Source organism: Hypanus sabinus, chromosome 16 (genome assembly GCF_030144855.1).
Source record: "Hypanus sabinus isolate sHypSab1 chromosome 16, sHypSab1.hap1, whole genome shotgun sequence".
Lineage (NCBI taxonomy): Eukaryota > Metazoa > Chordata > Chondrichthyes > Myliobatiformes > Dasyatidae > Hypanus > Hypanus sabinus.
This window is the reverse complement of record NC_082721.1, coordinates 12,069,298-12,091,387: the sequence shown is the minus strand read 5'-3', so window position 1 is coordinate 12,091,387 and position 22,090 is coordinate 12,069,298. Positions and strand designations below refer to the sequence as shown.

Below are 22,090 nucleotides of genomic sequence, written 5' to 3'. Positions count from 1 at the left end.
TCCTCTAAATTCTTTAAACATCTTTGGTTAATAGTAATTCTAAATTAAAACTTGATTTAACTACTGATTTAGCATCTAGTTTTCTAGTTGTTTTAGTCACTCTTCCCTTAATCAATAACATATATGATCTAGTTTTACCACATATCAGTAAAAATAAAGCTGATAATGAAATAATAGCATAATCTAAGTCTAGAATCTTGGTAGTTATTTCTCATCGCTTCTTTTCAAACATTATAATAAAAATAGAAAATTAAATTGATGTTCATCATTGTTCGTTATGTGCTGTCTCATATGACGTGGGTCATCATGGCCTTTCCATGACCATGATTGTTTTTGGCAAAGGAAATGGTTTGTCATTGCCTTCTTCTGAGCAGTGTCTTTACAAGACAGGAGACACCAGCCATTATCAACACTCTTCAGAAACTGTCCGCCAGGCATCAGCAGTCACATAACCAGAACTTGTGATATGGACCAGTTGCTCATTCGACCATCCACCACATGCTCACACGGCTTCATGTGAGCCTGAGAGAAGAGGGGATGGGGGTGCTAAGCAGGTGCTATACCTTACCAAAGTGTGACATAAAGGAAGAACCTTACAGCTCCTTTGGCAGAGACATAGCTCTCAGTTTCATCATACGTTTTCTTAATAATGGGTCAACATGCACAATTTGCCAATCTAAACACCTATAAGCTATCTAAATGAAACAGTTTCCAAATCTAGAAAACTAGAAAATTTACAAAATTATTGTTAGTTAATTTACAATATCAACAACTATTTATTTTAGCACCTAAACATAGAATGCTATTAGAGGTTTGTAACCTTACTGCCTTATTTTCTTCACAACTATTTTGTTTTTATGAATCTTAACAATAGACAATTGGTGCAGGAGTAGGCTGTTCGGCCCTTTGAGCCAGCACTGCCATTCAACATGATCATGACTGATCATCCACAATCAGTACCCCATTCCTGCCTTCTCCCCATATCTCTTGACTCCGCTATCTTTAAGAGCTCTATCTAACTCTTTCTTGAAAGCATCCAGAAAACTGGCCTCCACTGTCTTCTGAGGCGGAGCATTCCATAGATCCACAACTCTCTGGGTGAAGAAGTTTTTCCTCAACTCTGTTCCAAATGGCCTTCCCCTTATTCTTAAACTGTGGCCTCTGGTTCTGGACTTCCCCCCCGCCCCCCCCCCCCCCCAACATCGGGAACATGTTTCCTGCCTCTAACAAGTTCCTTTCCTTTCTTTATCAGTTTACTCATTATACCTCAGATGTTACTTTCTTCCCCTACAGTGAATAATGCAAAGCAATCAATCATTTATTAATTAATTTAATGTATCACTGCTGCACTTTTTAAGAAGAAACCTACATTGTCCTTTTTTTATATACAACTGAAAATGTGTTGATTCTGATTTTTCATGAAAGTCCCCATTCTCAAACATCTTTTGGCAACTATCAGCATTGCCTCTTATTTTTTTTTTGCTTTTCTTTCATTTCCTATCATCTATATATATTGTATTTTCTACAAAGACAAGGGTTGGAAGGATGTTCAAAGGTACACAGTTCTTAATAATTGCAAACTAGTCCTGTTTCCAAGTCAATTTCTCACTTCCAACAAATCAAATTTATTTGGGCATCAGAACTCATTCCTTAGCAGTATAAACTATCCCTGCCTTGCATCTGAACATGCACCCACCTTCCATCATTTTTAGATATTTCACCTATTAACAGACTTGCCTACTTTACCAAAAGTCTTTTATTCCATTGCATCTAACATTAAAGACCCACGCCAACCAAGACCTGCCCACTTCTCATTACTATTAAAAGAGAGGAGCTACAGAAGCCTGAAGGCACACTAAACTTTTAGGAACAGCTCCTTCCCTCCACCATCAGATTTCTGAATGGGCCATGAATATCATATCACTATTTTACTCTCTCTTTTTATATACAATATTTACTAACCTCTCCGAACACATTCTTCATTCTCCTTTAGTCCTTTACTTCTTCCACTTACACCCCCCAGCTACTTACTTTATCCCCTCTCCCCCACCCAGCCATCTTGCCCCTCAACTAGTTTCACCTATCACCTGCCAGCTTGTACTCTTTCCCATCCCCCCACCACCTTATTCGGGAATCTATCACTTTCCTTTCCAGTCCTGATGAAGGGTCTCGGCCCTAATGTTAGATGTTTATTCCTCTCCATAGATGCTACCTGACCTACTGAGTTCCTCTGGTATTGAGTTGTTCTGGATTTCCAGTATCTGCAGAATCGTTGTTAATATCTTTCTATGCATTGCATTGTGCTGCTGCCACAGAACAACTAATTCCATGACATATGTCAGTGATAATATATCTGATACTGAAATAATAATCAGAATCAGGTTTAATATCACCGACATATACCAGAAATTTGCGATTTTTATGGCAACAGTACAATGCAATTTAATGAAAACTTAACTACAGTTTAAAAAATTATATATATAAGTAGTGAGGTTCAATGTCCATTCACAAATCTGATCCAGAGGGGAAGAAGCTATTCCTGAATCATTGAGAATCGTTATCACCCAAGTCTAGAACCTTGCTAGCTATTTCTCATCTCTAATAATAAAAACTCTCAGGCCTAGAGTGCACAAGTATTTTTATTTGCTATCTAGAGCTCCAACAACTACTTCTACTCTACATGGAACTATTGGTTCAGACCAGACAAGTCCTATACAAATTATTGGAGCTTCTGTGCACACTATCCTCTGCAAATACTGAATTCCGAGACTAATTCTAATAACACGGTTTCTAAGATTTGTTACTAACCTGCTGACAGAGATACAAGGAGAGATTGTCAAAGAACTTCTCAAATCATTTATGGAGGATATCAACACCAAAAAAAAACATTTTTTCCATTCACTCAATGTGGTTGTGAAGGTGAATTTTCTTTATGCACTGTATACCAGTGGGCTTTGGAAGCTCAGGTACTACACTCAAATGTGAAGATGATAACACTATTGGCTTAAAAAGATACAATGGCATGCAACTGTGTTGATGGACCAGTCCACTCAGGCGCATCTACAATTGTATATTGATTACAAATGCAAACATTTACAAATGTAAACATTTCAAGTTGTACCGGGGAGAGCATTCTAACTGCATGCTTTAATAACTGGTATGGAGGGGCCACTACGCAGGTGTGCTGTCTTTACGACAGTTATTTAGTTTATAATATTTCTGCTTAGTAATTCATTCGATAGTATTTTCTAGTTAGAATTAGAAGTGTTTAAAGTATATTCATTGCATGTAAAATATATCGGCATGCGATGACGTCACATCCGGTTTCGCCGCGTCTTGTGGGAAAGTACCGGTTTGAAATTAGTGCGAGGGTGGGGGCTCACCACAAGGCACACCTGAGCAGAAGTTGTTTTGCAGGCATGAGAAATCACAGTGAGAGCAACGCTGTAAGTTAATAGATAATCGATATATTGAACCAAGATGTTAATGCCGATCCTGTTAGAAGTAACGACGGTTGATAATGTTTATGCTTTCGTTAGTTAAAGAGTTGCGGATAGTTTGCATGGAAGTGTATTTAAAGTAGTCAATGGAGCAGGTAAACTCTGCCTGTATACTGCACCTTAGTGTAATGTAGTTATAGTCACCTTTACAAGTATTTACAATTGAAATGTGATATTAAGGAAGGAACAAATACTGTATCAATCTTGTATTGTTTTATCAACAGTTTTCACCATATGTTAATGTGAAGAGTGAACAGTAAATGGTTAATCTTACTGCGATCTGGTTCTCATTGACTGTGGTTTATCTCGACGTTGAATTCGACGTTATCAGTTACACGTGAAGGAGAACGTTACAGCAGGATTGGAAAAACCTGCAGAGGGTTACAAACTCAGCCAGTTCCATCATGGGCAGTGGCTTCCCCAGCATTGAAGACATCTTTAGAAGTCGAAGACTCAAAAAGGCAGCATCCATCGTTAAGGACCCCCAACACCCAGGTCATGATCCCTTCTCAATACTATAGGAGTCTGAAGACACTCAATGTTTTAGGAAGAGCTTCTTCCCCTCAACCATTAGATTTCTGAATAGATAATGAACCAACCCAAGAACACTATCTCACTATTTTTCAACTCTCTTTTTGTACTACTGATTTAATTTTTAAAAAGATTTTTTTAATGTAATTTATAGTTTTGTGTATTGCACTGGGCTGCTGCCACCAAACAACAGATTTCACGACATAGCAGTAGTATTAAATCTGATTCTGTTTTTGAGATTTTGAAATGACAGACCACACTTGAGCTTGTATGGCCTATAGGCACTTACATATTTTACATATTAAAGGATGTCAAAATGCTAAAGGGGGGGATAGAGGGGTCAGGGGATTGGTGGAGGGAGATGGGTGCAATTCTACTTATTCAGTTATAAATGGGTACAATCACATATCATAGAAGTCCCAATTAATAAACAAAAAAGTCTTAGCACAATATAGCTGAAGAATAATTCTGCCTGCCAAATAGAATAAACACCCAGATAGAGAAATCTCTAAAAATACTGTCAATTCAATAGCACATTAAATAGTCCTTGACAGTCCCTCTCTCCTTCAATGTGCTGGCTGAGTCAGTTTGTTCATAAATGAAAACATTGTTTAACATAATTGTACCTTTTTTTTTACTAAAATCAAAACTTCACTAGTTATTTTAGAAGTGCAATTGCGAAGGCACTAACAATTCTAAATCACAAAGATTCAAGACCAAAATTAAACATCACCATCTTCAAATGTGCTTTACACATAGAAATGAATAAAAGTAGGCTATTCAGCTGATGTTTGATCTCTGCTCAAAATTTCTGCAATAATTCCATATATTCTAATATCAAAAAATCTATTAATCTGTATACTCATTAAGATACAGCATGGAATAGCCTTTCTGGCCCTTCGAGCCATGCCATCCAGCAATTCCCCAACTTAATCCTAGCCTAATCATGGGACAATTTATAATGACCAATTAACCTTACAACTCATTATAGTCAGCAGCAGGAATCTATCATACTTTGAAACTGAGCCTCTGCATCCACCTTAGGTAGAAAGATTTTTAAAAAAAATCTGGGCAAAACAGTTTTTCGTCTGTACTGAATGACTAATCTTTCATTTCAAGACGGTGACCCTGATTCCAGTCAGAAGAACATCATTTTTGTTCTCCAGTCCCATAAGAATTTTGTTAAATTCAATGAGATTACCTTTCATTTCACTAAGTGCTGACAGGAGAGAACCAGTCTGTTTAGGACAAATCAGCACCAGGAGTCAATATGGTAAGCCTTCTATGCATTCTATTTCAAGTATGGCGTTAGAGAGACTGGATCTGCATGCAATATTCAGAGTGCAGTCTCTTCGAGGTCCTATATAACTGCAGCAGAAAATCTTTACATTGGTGCTCAAATTAGAATTGAAATTGGTTTATAATTGCCCCATGTACCATTACAGTGAAAAGCTTGCCTTACATACTGTCTATACATATCAATTAATTACAGTGCATTGAAGCAATACAAGGTAAAACAGAGTGCAGAATAAAGTAACTTCATCAGGGACGATCTTCCTGCAACAATCACAGAACGATAAAGTCCATGCCAAGCCATTTTCCTGCCCAGTCCAATATATCTGCACCCAGACCACAGCTCTCCATACCCCTCCCATCATATAGCTATCCAAACTTCTCTCAAATGTAGCAGCTGAAATCATACCCGCCACTTCTGGTGGCAACTCGTTCCACACTCTAAGTTCCCTTTGGGGTCTCCTTAAATACTTCACCTTTCACCTCTAGTTTTCATTTCATACAACCTCATGGGTAAAAGCCTGCATGCATTTATCCTAAGTATATCCCTCATAATTTTGTGTACTTCTATAAGATTACCCATTATTCCTCTATGCTCTAGGCAAGAAAGTCCTAACCTATTCAACTTTTCCAAATTCAGGTCTTCTACGTCCTTGTAAATTTTTTCTATGTCATTTAAGCTTATTGATATCTATCCTGTAGGTAGGTGACCAAAACTGAACACAATACTCTAAACTTGACCTCACTGTCTTACAGAACTTCAATATAACAGCCCAACTTCTGTATTCAAAGCTCTGAGCTACGAAGGCCAACGTGCCAAAAGCTCTCTTTAGGAAGCTATCTATCCGTAACAAAACTTCCAAGAAATTATGGATCTCTTAACGCCAGACCCCTTAGTTCTACCATACACCTCTGTGCCTCACTATTCACTGTGCAAGTCCTGCCCTGGTTTGTCAAAGTGCAACAGCTCACACTGGCTTGCATTTTAAATTTTCTCTGTCATTTTTTAGCCCATTTTCCAGTTAATAAATGTTAGTATCATCTACTTCCCTTATTATTTTATTTATTATGCATGGAGTAGACACTTCTGGCCTTTCGAGCCATGCCACCCCACAAACCCATATAACCCAGTTTAAGATGGCTCTGGTAAACTTCAGTGACTTTTGGCTGGTGGCCAATGAAACAGGCAAAACAACTAAATACTTTGTTAATCACTCTATATATGTGCTTTTTTTTGTTTCTTTGTTTCATGGCTGTCTGTTAGATGATATATATATTTGGAACCCTAACCTAATCACGGGACAATTTTCAATGACAAATTAACCTACCCGATACGTCTTTGGACTGTGAGAAGAAACTGGAGCACCAGGGGAAACCACGGATTCCACAGGGAGGACATACAGAGACTCCTTACAGAAAGGTTCCAGCATCTCACAAACTAGTAGGCAACCGTAGCACCCTACCTGCTATGCCTGTAGGGTAACATGCAAGTTTCTTTGAACATCAATGCATTTCAATCTTTCACTAGTTAAGAATACACTGCCAAAGCAGAGGAGCTCATATTTTTGCCCATTACATTCATCTCCCATGTCCTCACCCTTTAACTTTAATCCCAAAGCACTGCATCCTCAGAACCGTGATCATCCAGTCAGCAAGTAAACTTGTACTTACTGTGACATCCAGGTTCTCCAGAGCTGTTGCCTCTTCAGCTAAAAGCTGAACTGAGGAGTCTGCATTCACGGTCACAGACCCACTACTCACTGGAAAGGAAAAAAAACAATACATTTCAATGCAATGATTTGATCGATTATAATTTCTAGTGATTTGTCTTTTTCTTCCTATAGTCTAGTCATTAAGCATTTTACCTTCAATATGGGACGCATTCTTAAACTTTTTGCTAGTTACTATCACATAATTGTACCATTTAGAACAGCATTTTGACCTGCCATCAAATCATTAATAATAAAAAAAAGCTCACCACAAACTAATTCTAATATATGCAACATAAGATAATTAGCTTGTGGGGACATTTACCATTCTAGTTGGATTACTGAGGCGCTTGTCAATTCTATTACATATGCTTCGACCATCCAACTAGAATGGTAAATACCCCAAAAAGACAAAATTAAAATTGTACACTCGGTGACTACTTTATTAGGTACACCAGTACACCTCCTTGTTAATGCATATATCTAATCAGCCAGTCATGTGGCAGCAACTCATGTATAAATGCACAAAGACATGGTCAAGACGTTGTTCAGACCAAATTTCAGAATGGGGAAGAACCATGGCATGATACTTAGTGCCATATGGAGCAGTCTGAGCATCTCAGAAACTGCTGACGTTTTGGATTTTCAAGTACAACAGTCTCTAAAGTTTACAGAGAATGATGCAAAAAGAACCTCCAGTAAGCAGTGGTTCTGTCGGCAAAAATGTCTTTGTTAATGAGATGTCAGAATGGCAGGCTGATTCAAGCTGACGGGAAGGTGGCAGTAACTCAAATAACCCTGTGTAACAATAAAAGCGTGCAGAAAAGCATCTCTAAAAGCACAACTTGTTGAAACTTGAAGTGGATGTGCTACAACAGCATAAGACCACACCGGTTTCCATCCCTGCACCTAATAAAGTGACCACAGCGTGTAAATAATACTAAGCATATCAAAGTCGTCAAAATCAACAAATCCTGAACATGTGGCATTCCAAAACTGTAATTTGCATGGAGTGCAGGAGTGAAGTATAACTCAATGCTAAAGATGCTAGAGAATCTATCCAATGAAAAATGGCAGGAATATCATAATTCAGCTTCTTTAAATTGCTTCAATTTTTTTGATTATTACATGTGGTTAATTAATTAATTTTGACATATTTAAGAGATTTCAGATTTAATGCTTCTGAAGCTTTAGAATCAACTTGGTGCAGGGAAAACATCTTTGCCAATGATGTGTTCCCTACTGTTCCACGGGCAAAGCATGGGAGATTCTGCAGATGCTGGAAACCTAGGGCAACACACGGAGGAACTCAGCAAGTCAGGCAGTGTCTAGGGAGATAATAAACAGTCAACGTTTCCACAGGCTGAAACCCTTCAAAAACTGTGGCCCAAAATGTGCCTGTTTATGCCACCTGACTTTTGAGTTAACCATACAACCATATAACAATCACAGCACGGAAACAGGCCATCTCGGCGCTCCTAGTCCGTGCCGAACTCTTAATCTCACCTAGTCCCACCTACCCGCACTCAGCCCATAACCCTCCACTCCTTTCCTGTCCATATACCTATCCAATTTTACCTTAAGTGACACAACTGGCCTCTACTACTTCTACAGGAAGCTCATTCCTGTAGAATGCTATCACTCTCTGAGGAAAGAAATACCCCCTCGTGTTTCCTTTAAACTTCTGCCCCCTAACTCTCAAATCATGTCCTCTCGTTTGAATCTCCCCTATTCTCAATGGAAACAGCCTAATCACATCAACTCTATCTATCCCTCTCAAAATTTTAAATACCTCGATCAAATCCCCCCTCAGCCTTCTACGCTCCAATGAATAGAGACCTAACTTGTTCAACCTTTCTCTGTAACTTAAGTGCTGAAACCCAGGTAACATCCTAGTAAATCGTCTCTGCACTCTCTCTAATTTATTGATATCTTTCCTATAATTCGGTGACCAGAACAGCACACAATATTCCAAATTTGGCCTTACTAATGCCTTGTACAATTTTAACATTACATCCCAACTTCTGTACTCAATGCTTTGATTTATAAAGGCCAGCGTTCCAAAAGACTTCTTCACCACCCTATCTACATGAGACTCCACCTTCAGGGAACTATGCACTGTTATTCCTAGATCTCTCTGTTCCTCTGCATTCCTCAATGCCCTACCATTTACCCTGTATGTTCTATTTGGCTTATTCCTGCCAAAATGTAGAACCTTACACTTCTCAGCATTAAACTCCATCTGCCAACGTTCAGCCCATTCTTCTAACCGGCATAAATCTCCCTGCAAGCTTTGAAAACCCACCTCATTATCCACAACACCTCCTAACTTAGTATCATCGGCATACTTACTAATCCAATTTACCACCCCATCATCCAGATCATTTATGTATATTACAAACAACATTGGGCCCAAAACAGATCCCTGAGGCACCCTGCTAGTCACCGGCCTCCATCCCAATAAACAATTATCCACCACTACTCTCTGGCATCTCCCATCTAGCCACTGTTGAATCCATTTTATTACTCCAGCATTAATACCTAACGACTGAACCTTCTTAACTAACCTTCCATGTGGAACTTTGTCAAAGGCTTTGCTGAAGTCCATATAGACTACATCCACTGCCTTACCCTCGTCAACATTCCTCATAACTTCTTCAAAAAATTCAATAAGGTTTGTCAAACATGACCTTCCACGCACAAATCCATGCTGGCTACTCCTAATCAGATCCTGTCTATTCAGATAATTATTAATACTATCTCTAAGAATACTTTCCATTAATTTACCCACCACTGATGTCAAACTGACAGGTCTATAATTGCTAGGCTTACTTCTAGAACCCTTTTTAAATAATGGAACCACATGAGCAATATGCCAATCCTCCGACACAATCCCCGTTTCTAACGACATCTTAAAGATCTCCATCAGAGCTCCTGCTATTTCTACACAAACTTCCCTCAAGGTCCTGGGGAATATCCTGTCAGGACCTGGAGATTTATCTACTTTTAAATTTCTTAAAAGCGCCAGTACTTCCACCTCTTTAATTGTCATAGGTTCCATAACTTCCTTACTTGTTTCCCACACCTTACACAATTCAATATCCTTCTCCTTAGTGAATACCGAATCAAGTTCCTTCAAAGTTTTGTGTATATGTTACTTGCACTGATCAATTCAATTTACAACATTGGAAAAGGCTGTCATACATGGCTTTCACATTTAACATCCAGAGTTTACTGATCTATATGTTAACACCAGGAATCCAAGGTACAAAGTTATTTTTCCTTTGTGAAGAACTATAGATGGCTTGCCACATTGAACAAGTTGAAAATGAGGGCTGACTTGTCTCAATATTCAGTCACAAAGGAAGCAAAAGGTAACATTCCTTTTCTACTAATACAAATGTATTGCCCAGTTAGCAAAACCAAAAATTTACTGATCTACATAAATCAAAACCTCTCTGGAATTGATCAAAAGAATTTACTATTCATATCATATTGACCACAAGACATAGGAGCAGTATTAGACTATTTGGCCCATCAAGTCTGCTCCACAATTTCGTCACAGCTGATTTATTATCCCTGTCAATCTCATTCTCCAACCTCCTCCCCATAATCTTTGACACCCTTCCGAATCAAGAACCTATCAACCTTTGCTTTAACTATATACCCAATGATTTGGCCTCCATAGCCACTTGTGGCAATGACATGTTTGAACGATGCAAGCTCAATAAAGATGAAAGAACATTGAATGGCATAAATTTGAATAAAATTAATAAGGAAAATATTAATTTTGTTCAAGCCCACCCCTTCAAATGGAATACAGCTAGAGGATGTGAGTTGCCAGTTATTAAGTAGAAGTCCAAGGATAAGTTCATTTTCAAAGATTCAAGGAAGGTAGTCAAGTCAAATCACTTTTTATTTCAACCATAACTGCTGGTACTGCACACAGTAAAAACAAGACAACGTTTTTCATGACTATGGTGCTACATGAACAACACAAAAACTACACTAGACTACAGACCTACCCAGGACTACATAAAGTACACAGAACAGTGCAGGCATTGCAATAAATAATAAACAAGACAATAGCACAGCAGAGGTCAGTAGGTTGGTAGTCTAATGACTTGGGGAAAATCTGTTACATAAATAAACAGATCTGAATCTGTTACATAAATAAAATTATCTGAATGGTGGCGTCTCAGATTCCGTCCGTTTCTGTACTCCCGCCGAGTATTTCACTGCCACGGATGTAGTCCAATTTAATGTCCATTGGAGAGCAGAATATACGGGACAGCTGGCCGGCTAGGGCTTGCTTTTTTCCTGGCACGGACTCCTGCCCGCTCGCCTCGCTTCTGCTTCCTCGCACACCACTTACAACGTCCCCAACTCCGGCCACCAGCATCAGGCGACTCCGAGGACTGCAGGCTGCATACAACCCTGAAATTCGTCTTCCCTACAGACAGTCACGAAACCAAGAACAGAAGCAACCTGTTCAAAGAAAAACATCAATCAACCTCCCCCACCCCACCACTTGCAAAACAAATTTCAAGAAGGAGCTCGATAGGTATCTTAAGGAAAGGGGAATCAAGGAATATGGGGACAAGGTAGGAACCGGGTATTGATAGTAGATGATCAGCCATGATCTCAAAATGGCAGTGCAGGCTCAAAGGGCTGAATGGTCTACTTCTGCACCTATTGTCTATAAATCACGCAAAAAGCAATAAAAATAAAAACAAGCCAAAACACAGAATATAAAACACAAAATCAAAAGGCATATTTCAGTTCAGTTTGGTGTACATATCTACAGGCCACACCAATTCAAAAGTCACCCAAAAGTAGCATCAAAAAAAAGGACAACCAGAACTAGAACACATTATAAACCTGAATCAGAGTCCCAATCTACAATCCGCATGATTAAACCTTGCTCCCGTGCTTCTACCAACAGAATCAAGAGAAGGGAGGGAAGGGAAGGAGGGGAGAGAGATAGATATCACTCGAACTCAAGGACATTCCCTTGGGAGCAGTGAGCAAGAGAGCGAGCGAGAGCCCACCACAAACAGACACCTTCTTCGGCAGCAGCGAGTGGCTGGTACACCGTGCTGAATACTCGCTCACCCTCCACGCCTGCCTCAATGATTTTAATCTTCCTCAATGCTTTAACCAGCAAGAGATGGAGACAATCACAGGCTCAAGCCCCATCTCCTGGCTTCCTAGACTCCATGAGAATTTCTAGACAGCTCCTTCCTTTTACATCCTTATCATCACAGCTATCCATTTTTGTGGAATATATTAAGCACAAATCAGTGTTCCTGGTTTTTTTATATAGGCATTTACTCATTTAGCTCTGATTACTCTGCAAGTCATTAATAATTGAACATTTCAGCAATTATCAGCCTCCAATTCAAGCTTTAATAAGTCTGATACTGAAAATTACTGCACATAAAACTACCATTTTTTAAGACATCCCAGCAGATCATCCAGTGAGTTTTTAGTTCAAAACTGAGGTTTTAATAATTAGCTACCACATTCAAATAGGATAAATTCCCCAATGGCAACTCGAGTATTTTTCACGTTACAAGCAGAAATAATATAGCATAGAATAGAGAACAAGAAGAACAATTCATAAATTGGGATTGCATGGCAGTTAGCGCAATGCTTTACAGTGCCAATGATCATTGATCAGGATTTAATTTGCATGCTGCCGGTAAACAGCTTGTACATTTTCCCCATGACCTCAAGGGTTTCCTCCCTCGTTCTGAAGATAGATGGGTTGGGGCAAGTGATGTGTGCATGATACACTGGCACCAGAAGTGTGGTTGCAATTGCATAATCCTCACTGATTTGATTTGATGCAAACTATATATTTCACTGCACGTTTTGGTATATATGTTACAGATAAAGCTAATCGTTAATCCTTTAAAAAAAAGTTTTTCCCTTGAACAGGATCTTAGAAACTTTAACAGAGACTATCATTCTAATAATTCGTTGTTCAGTCACTTCTACTTTTTGTCATCATTACTACTTATTAAAATTCATGGCATCACTTTCACCATTTCTTCAAGGGGAATGATCCAGTTCTTGAAAACCAAACAAGAAACACAAAAAATCATTTTACTTAGGAAAAACAAATACTGCAGAAGCTGGAAATCTGAAGTAACACTCTGTTGAAAGCTCTCAGCAGTCTGTACAAGATTGGTGGAAAAAGAACTGGAGTTGTGGTAAAAACAGTCTTCTCCCTCCTCCCTTCCTCACTCTGACCTTTTATCTCTTCTCACCTGCCTATCTCTTCCGCCTGGGTCCCCTCCTCCTTTCCTTTTCTCATATGGTCCACTCTCCTCTCCTATCAGATTCCTTCTTCTCCACCTTTGACCTTTCCCACCCACTTGGCTGCACCTATCATCTTCCAGCTAGCCTCCATCTCCCCCCTTCCACTCTGCCATCTTTCTCCTTCCTTCTCAGTCCCGAAGAAGGGTCCAAAACAAAACCGACCAAAATATCAGCTGTTTATTCATTTCCATAGATGCTACCTGACCTACTGAGTTTCTCCAGCACTTTGTATGTTATTCCAGGTTGACACCTTTGATATTCTATTTGCATATTTTCTAGGCGGTTGGGATTAAATGAAACCTTGATAGTACTTGGGGAAGAAAAAAAACTTTTTTGAAATTGAAATCATTGGCCATTTACGTTCTGTTTTGTTATTTTCCTACCTCTAAATGCCTTGATCAAAACAACAGACAAGAAAGGTCTGGTTACCAGAGGTCACGGTTCACAACTGCAGTGAAGTTATTGAACTAACATCAGTCAGAATGCTGGACTATTGACCCAGGCACAAAATTCAATCCACCACTGTAGCAGAGGAATTAAAATTCAAGTACTTCAATAAATATGAAATTTGAAAAATAAAGCTGCAGTCAATATTGATAATTATAAAGCTACAAGATGATAATAAAAGTTATCTGGTTCACTAATATTCTCCAGGGACAGAAATGTGTAGACCTTATCCATTATGGCCTATAATTCCAGACACTAAGCAGGTGACTCTTAACCACCTCCTCACTTAAATGAAAAAAATTTTTTATTTGGTTTTCAGATTTTAGCTTTCCCATTTTAACAGCAATAATTAGAACCAGTTAGATACCTTGAGAAAAGGAGATACCTGTGCACACACGTAATGTTTACACCGGTCAACACTGCATTTGTAGCCACATGTAAGGTGTGATGGATATTCACTGTCCAGGGATTTTTTACCTTTTTGCTAAGCTCAGCTTTCAAAACACAACAGGTGACACTTCTGAAGATCAAAATGTTGTTTTTCCACTAAATTAAACTTCCAACCAATATTCTTTGTTTAGCTTTTTGTTGTAAATGGCAGCCAGTCTTCAGTTCTCAAATGTAACCGTGAAGCAGTAATCAGTTTGAAGATAAAAGCATAGCTTGCTGCCCCACAGCACTTGTGCTCACTGCTCAAGAATTGCAATAACGCAATGTGTTATTTCATTTGGATTGTTTCAAACTAGAAAACATCGGCTAAGTTTTCAGTTCAAAAAGAAACAGTATAAATGTAGAGAGCAATTCAGATATTTTAAGAATGGTCCAAGAACAGTAAGAAGAATGACAGAAGCACAGGGTGAACTGGAATCGATTCCTCTGCTTTCGATTTCTGAGACAGCCAACTGGCCGCCTATGAATAGTCACTTTTAGCTTGTAGGAATCGTACCTGTGTTTTGGAAATCCTTTGTTTTAAAAATGGTTGGTAATTTGGAAGTCTTTTATAAGATAAAAGAACTGCTTATTATTTATTGTAATGCCTGCACTGTTTTTGTGCACTTAATGCAGTCCAGTGTAGGTCTGTCATCTAGTATAGCTTTCTCTGTGTTTTTTTTATTACGTAGTTCAATTTTATTTTTTGTACTGTGTCATGTAAACCATGGTCCTGAAAAATGTTGTCTCATTTTTACTATGCACTGTACCAGCAGTTATGGTCAAAATGGCAATAAAAGTTGACTTGACTTGATATAAAAAGCTTTAGTGAATCTTAAATGTGTTTTAGGAATGTTGCTTGAATTTAAACCTGGAAATAGAAACATAGAAAGCCTACAGCACAATACAGGCCCTTTGGCCCACAAAGCTGTGCCGAACATGTCCTTACTATAGAAATTACCTATTTTTCTAAGCTCCAGGAGTCTCTTAAATGACCCCATCGTATCTGCCTCCACCACTGCTGCCAGCAGCCCATTCCACACACTCACCAGAAGAGATGATGAAAGCCCTTAACTCCGAGTGGAGTCATTGTGATGGCGTTTTTTAGCAGGCTTTCTTATTTTTACGAGGCCGAGTTGCTAGCTTGATGCTCAACCCAGCACGGATGGAAAGCGTGCAAGGGAGCTGGCTGTATCTGAACTCAGGAGCCTTTGCTCCGAAGTCTGGTGCTGAAGCCACTATGCCACCAGCAGGCATATGCACTCACCAGTCTGCATAAAAACCTACCCTTGACATCTCCTCTGTACCTACCTCAAAGCACCTTAAAACTGTGCTCTCTTGTGTTAGCCATTTTAGCCCTGGGCAAAAGCTTGCAATGAAACAATGTGGTTACAAGATTACTACAAAACAAATGTGATCAACACAAAGACAAGTACTGCACAAGGGATACAAATTTATGATACCAATGTCAAGTTGATTCAAAAAACAGCAAAAGATTTGTTACCACAAACTAGTGTTAATTGTCAATAATTTAGGCAATCTGCCGTAGTAAAAATGATATAGTAAGTTTTTAAGTTCTGAAATTGCACCTTCAAGTTATCACTACTACAAAATCCTAATTTAACATACCAAAATACTTGTTCTGTCCACCCTCCTCATCAAAGACAGTGACAACTCCTGGTTTTAGCACCTGCAGCGTGGGCACGTGAGCTGGTAGAATACCAAAGCTTCCAGTCAGTGTTGGTACATCAATTTGTTTAACACTGGCTTCATTATAAAACACCTAAGCAAAAAAAAAAATTAACAGTTTAAAAAAAAAATCCAACACAGTTCAACATGCTTTCCCCAACAATTCAAAACCTTTGTTACATCAGTTTTGTTTTCAAACTTTTCAGGCCCACATTTATTGCCTGCCTCTAAATGTCCTTAGTGAGCTTCAACCTTGAATCATTAGTGACAGTATTGCCAAAGTTTCACTGGTTAGGGAGTCCTGGGATTTAGACCAGACAAACAAATGACTTCCAAATTAGGATAATAAACTTGGTAAACCAGAGGTGCTGGTGCATGCACCACCCTTGACCTTCTTGGGGAAAGGGTTCATATGTTTGGGAGCTGCTGATAACAGAGCTGAAGTAAAGGCAGGGTCTTTATAGAGGATGCATACCACAGCCGTAGTGCATTAGTGCTGAAGGGGATTAATGTTTAGGGTGATAGGTGGGTTGTTAGTCATTGGTAACTGATTTATTACTGCCATGTGCACCAAGATATAGTGAAAAGTCTTGCTTCTCATGCCGTCCAGATAGATTATTCCAAACACAAGTATATTGAAGTAGTACAAAAGACAAAGTAATATCACAATGCAGAAGTGTTGGTTACAGAAAAATGCACAGGTAGACAAGTAAGGTGCAATGACCATGAGCAGGTAGACTGAGAAGTCACTGGCACTCACCACAATGACAATGGGGGTTTCCAGTAAAACGGCAGCACATTTGGATACAGCAGCCTCCCCAAGACCAAACAAAGGGTTTTTTTTTGTCATTTTTAAAACACCTTTTTTTTTTAATGATCACAAGATAATGCTGGACTTCAAAAACTTAGAAGTAGCGCAGGCCTACTCCATCACCATGCTGCTTATTGGCAGAGGAGCATGACTTGGTGTGAGCTGTGTTCTATCTACTGCAGAAGACATCGAAGTCGGTGTGCACTCTAACAGTGAGTGATTACCTTGGACACTTCTCTCATGATCACAAAACCTTATTGAGCATTGTTAACGCAAAATACTGCAAGTCCTTTACCATCGCTTATTGGCAAGATAAGACCGCAGGAGAGCTGCACGGCTTAGGCTGTGACGAGGACTAGGCCTCAAGCGGCAGGCTTGCCTGTTGCAGAAGCCCAGGAGAGGAGACACCAGCAGCAGTGTAGCGCAGCATCAATGACCCTCCCTTTGGAGCTGCTCTCCAGAGTTTGTCGGAGACAATAAAAGCTGGAGTGTATGAGCTTTTCTGTCGACTACTGAGAACTGCACCATCAAGTTACAGGCATGTCACTCAGGGACTTGGGCTGGGCTATATATATTTTTTTTGTGTGACTATGATTACTGTTACCTTATATGTGCTGTATGTACCTTGTGCGATGGCCAATTGTTGGTACTGTGTTTTGCACCTTGACTCTAGAGTAAGGTTGTTTAGTTTGGCTGTATTCATGGGTGTTCATGTATGGTTGAATGACAATTAAACCTGAACAAGATGTGCAGTTTCTGACCTGCGGTCCAGCATATACTCAAGATTGTTTAATGTTATTTCAAGTACACAAGTGTAAAGGAGAACAAAATAATTGTTACTCCAGGTCCAATGAAGCACAAAAAAAAAGCACACAATAAATATAACCATATAACAATCACAGCACGGAAACAGGCCATCTCGGCCCTCCTAGTCCGTGCCGAACTCTTAATCTCACCTAGTCCCACCTACCCGCACTCAGCCCATAACCCTCCACTCCTTTCCTGTCCATATACCTATCCAATTTTACCTTAAATGACACAATTGAACTGGCCTCTACTACTTCTACAGGAAGCTCATTCCACACAGCTATCACTCTCTGAGTAAAGAAATACCCCCTCGTGTTTCCCTTAAACTTCTGCCCCCTAAATCTCAAATCATGTCCTCTCGTTTGAATCTCCCCTACTCTCAATGGAAACAGCCTATTCACGTCAACTCTATCTATCCCTCTCAAAATTTTAAATACCTCGATCAAATCCCCCCTCAACCTTCTACGCTCCAATGAATAGAGACCTAACTTGTTCAACCTTTCTCTGTAACTTAAGTGCTGAAACCCAGGTAACATCCTAGTAAATCGTCTCTGCACTCTCTCTAATTTATTGATATCTTTCCTATAATTCGGTGACCAGAACAGCACACAATATTCCAAATTTGGCCTTACTAATGCCTTGTACAATTTTAACATTACATCCCAACTTCTGTACTCAATGCTTTGATTTATAAAGGCCAGCGTTCCAAAAGCCTTCTTCACCACCCTATCTACATGAGACTCCACCTTCAGGGAACTATGCACTGTTATTCCTAGATCTCTCTGTTCCTCTGCATTCCTCAATGCCCTACCATTTACACTGTATGTTCTATTTGGATTATTCCTGCCAAAATGTAGAACCTCACACTTCTCAGCATTAAACTCCATCTGCCAACGTTCAGCCCATTCTTCTAACCGGCATAAAAACCCACCTCATTATCCACAACACCTCCTACCTTAGTATCATCGGCATACTTACTAATCCAATTTACCACCCCATCATCCAGATCATTTATGTATATTACAAACATTTTGTATTAAATACAAAATTATGTATATTGTTTGTAATATACATAATACAGAAGATATCTTATACACATAGTTTGACTGTATTCCCATAAAGTGATGCTAGGCACATGAGTGCCTGGTCATAAGGTGACTGACAGGAAATGATGAAGTAGTGGTGGCTGGGGGCGTGGAGGGATGGATTAGTGGCTGGAGGTATTGATCAGCCTTATTGCTTGGGGAAACTAACAGTTTTTGAGTCTGTGGTCCTAATGAGAATTCTATGTTGCATCCTTTCTGATGGGAGTGGGACAAATAGTCTATGAGCAAGATGGGTGGGATCCTTCATGATGTTACTGACCCATTTCCAGCATCTTTCCGTATATATGTCATTGATGGTGAGTAGGCTGCTGGGGGTGATAGCCGGGAGGTTTTGACTATCCAGTCATCAGTTAGTCCTGACGAAGGGTCTTGGCCCAAAATGTCAACAGTGCTTCTTCCTATAGATGCTGCCTGGCCTGCTGTGATCCACCAGCATTTTGTGTGTGTTGCAGTGTAGAACATTCCTGTCTTCTGCAGTTCAGTTTCCGTACCATGCAGTGATGCAGCTTGTAAGGAAGCTTTCCTTGTTATGATTTACATTAAAGAATCAAGGATTATTCATCATAAAGGGACTTCCTGTGTGCCACAGTGCAGGTTCTGTGATGCATCATACTAAGATGCTCTCTGCTGTATATCTAAAGAATGACGTGAGATTTGATGTGCACGGTCCAACTCTCTTCAGCCTCCTCACAAAGTAGAGGTGTTGATGAGCTTTCCTGACTGTGTAGGATGTGATCTGGGAACATGAGAGGTTGTGTGTAACATGGAGTTTGAAACTGCTCACAGTTTCCATTGCTGTGCTGCCTATGTGGTTCAGTTGGCTTCTTATCCATGTATGGTTTTGGAAGGTTCATCATTCTGTGCCATTATAATTGCCAAGGACAAGTGATGTCAGTCTCCTGATAGAGATGGTTATAAATATGCAAACATATATACATACATAACAGCAAGCTTCGAAAGCAACATCTAAACACAGCTAAAGCCTTCCGTTGAACAGGGACAATTACCGACGGTGTGTCCCATTTGTCTATCTGATATGCAAGCCAGGGATGTGGGACATAGAGAGCAAAACGTTGCCCAAGATGTAGCAGGATCCACTTCTCCCCACAGCTGATGAATCCAAAGGAACCCAGAGACCAATACAGAAGCAGCTCTATCTACTGTAGAGACCAGCAGCCTCTATCTACTGTAGTCCCAAACCAGTTGGAACTCTATGCATCAATATCACAAAAAGACAAAAATGAAGAGCAAGTTAATTACTTCAGTACTTCAGGGATCAAATAGCTGACAGAAGTTACTGAGGGGACGACAAAATGAAGGGTGATCACATTTCTCTAGAAGCAAGATCAGAGAAAGGAAAATTGTAAAAAGGAACATAAAGTTCTTCACCTGAATGCATGTAGCAACACAAAACGATAGATGAAATGGTGACAGAAACTTAAATAGAGAACATCTATCAGCACTTTAGGCAGAGAGTGGTGGATTTTTGATTGGTAAAGGGGTGAGAGTTACAGGAACGAGAAAATAGGCTTAGGAAATTCGGCCGTGATTGAAAAGTGAAGCAGATTCTGCTTCTATATTGTATAATCTAAAAGCACGTCGGATAGGATGGGTGCCTCTGCTATAGAGGATCGATTATCAATCTTAAATCAAAGAACTGGATGCAAATAAACACATGTTATGAACTAGCTCCTCAAATTCCCCTAATCTTCCCTGCTCCCCCCAATCCCCTAATTCTCCCGTCCCCTCATGCCCCAGGCCCAGGTGTCACTCTCGGGGCTTGGCCGGGGCCTTCAGCCTTACCTCAGTCGGAGAGGCGAATGTAAAGGACATCTTACTTGCCGAAGCCGAAGCCGGCTCGGCATAACCCCGGGCAAGCACGACCCAGGTCCGGGACACTGCCCTGGGGCGAAGGAGCGAGCAGATCCTGGTGGGGAACATGTCCGTGAAACCGGCCACAGAAGCAAGGACAAGTTGATACCCAGACTGCACCACAGCCTCACGCATGCGTAAAACGAAGGACGGCGCGAATCGCACTCCAAATTGAACTACACTTCCCAGAAGGCTCCTCAGCCTCGCGCGTGCGTAAAACGGACGTCTCTGGTCACCTCCATGAAGAACTACAGCTCCCAGAATTGCAGTGCGAGGTACCCGGTGACGTGTTTCCGCGAGGTTGATTCTGCTTTTACTTCCACGGACGCTGAGTATTCGCAGCGTTTTCTGTTGATGTTTCAACATTAATAGGCTTTGGAGAGGGTGCAGAAGTTGCTGTCTGAATTAAAGAGCCAGGGGTGGTAGTGGCAGATACATTAGGGACTTTTAAGAGACGTTTAGATAGACAGATAGGCGATTCAGATTTATTACTGTTCCGTGGAGTATCGAACACCGGTACAGGCTCTTCGACTCACAATGATGCGCTCAACAATTAAACTAGTAAACACCTGGCCAACTAAACCAGTCTCTTTTGCGTACACAATGCCCGTCTCCTTCCACTTCCCTCACACTCATCTATCTAAACGTCTCTTAAAAGTCCCTAATGTATCTGCCACTACCACCCCAGGCAGCACATTCCAGTCACCCAACACTCAGTGTAAAAAACATTGCCGCTCACATCTCCTTTCAAATTACCTTGAAAGTATTCCCTCTGGGGAAAAGATACAGCAAGTCTACTCTATCTGTGCCTCTCATAATCTTATTAACCTCGATCAGATCTCCCCTCAGGAGTAAACAACCCAAGTTATAACAATGCTCTTTAATTCAGACAGCAACCTCTGCACCCTCTCCAAAGCCTGTTAATGTTGAAACATCAACAAAAAATGTTGAGAACACTCAACATCCGTGGAAGTAAAAAGCAGGATCAAATAAGAAGCACGCCACTGGTAGTATTCAATAAGCACTGGGAACTTATCCCCACAACCTTAAGGAACTTATTATTTGGAAACCTATTAATACCAAAATTGGTATTATTAAAACTGATCATCCAAGTTCTACTCGGTTTACACTTAAGACTGTGAGGTTAAGCACAGCTCTAATGCCATATTCAGGTTTGCTAATGACACCATTGTCATAAGCAGAGTCAAAGGTAGTGACAATTCAGCATATAGGAGGGGAAATTGTCTTGAGTGGTGTCATAACAACCTATTACTGAATGTTAGCAAGAACGAGGAGCTGATTATTGACTTCAGGAGGAGGAAAGCAAAGGTCCATGAGCCAGTTCTCATCAGAGGGTCAGCAACTTTAAATTCCTAGGTTTTATCATTTCAGAGGACCTCTCCTGGGCCCAGCACGTATCTCCAATTACTTTACAATTACGAAGAAAGCATAGCAGTGCCACTACGTCCTTCGGAGTTTGCAAAGATTTGGCATGACATCTAAAACTTTGACAAACTCTGTAGATGTGTCGTGGGGAGCATATTGACTGGCTGCATCACAAACACTAAT

The 22,090-nt window shown here is 40.1% G+C and overlaps 1 protein-coding gene across 1 annotated transcript in view; it reads right to left on the bottom strand.

Moving 5' to 3' along the window:
- The window catches only part of atp5f1d (ATP synthase F1 subunit delta), a 28,407-nt gene extending 7,715 nt beyond the window's left edge, over nt 1–20,692 (bottom strand). Inside the window, exons 1-3 of the mRNA XM_059991143.1 lie at nt 20,453–20,692; nt 15,866–16,019; nt 6,996–7,084 (exon numbers count right to left, since the gene is read on the bottom strand). Of these exons, the coding sequence (XP_059847126.1) occupies nt 6,996–7,084; nt 15,866–16,019; nt 20,453–20,656 (447 nt within the window). The 5' untranslated portion in view covers nt 20,657–20,692. The remainder of the gene's footprint in view (nt 1–6,995; nt 7,085–15,865; nt 16,020–20,452) is intronic.
- Between the last annotated feature and the right edge of the window lie 1,398 nt (nt 20,693–22,090).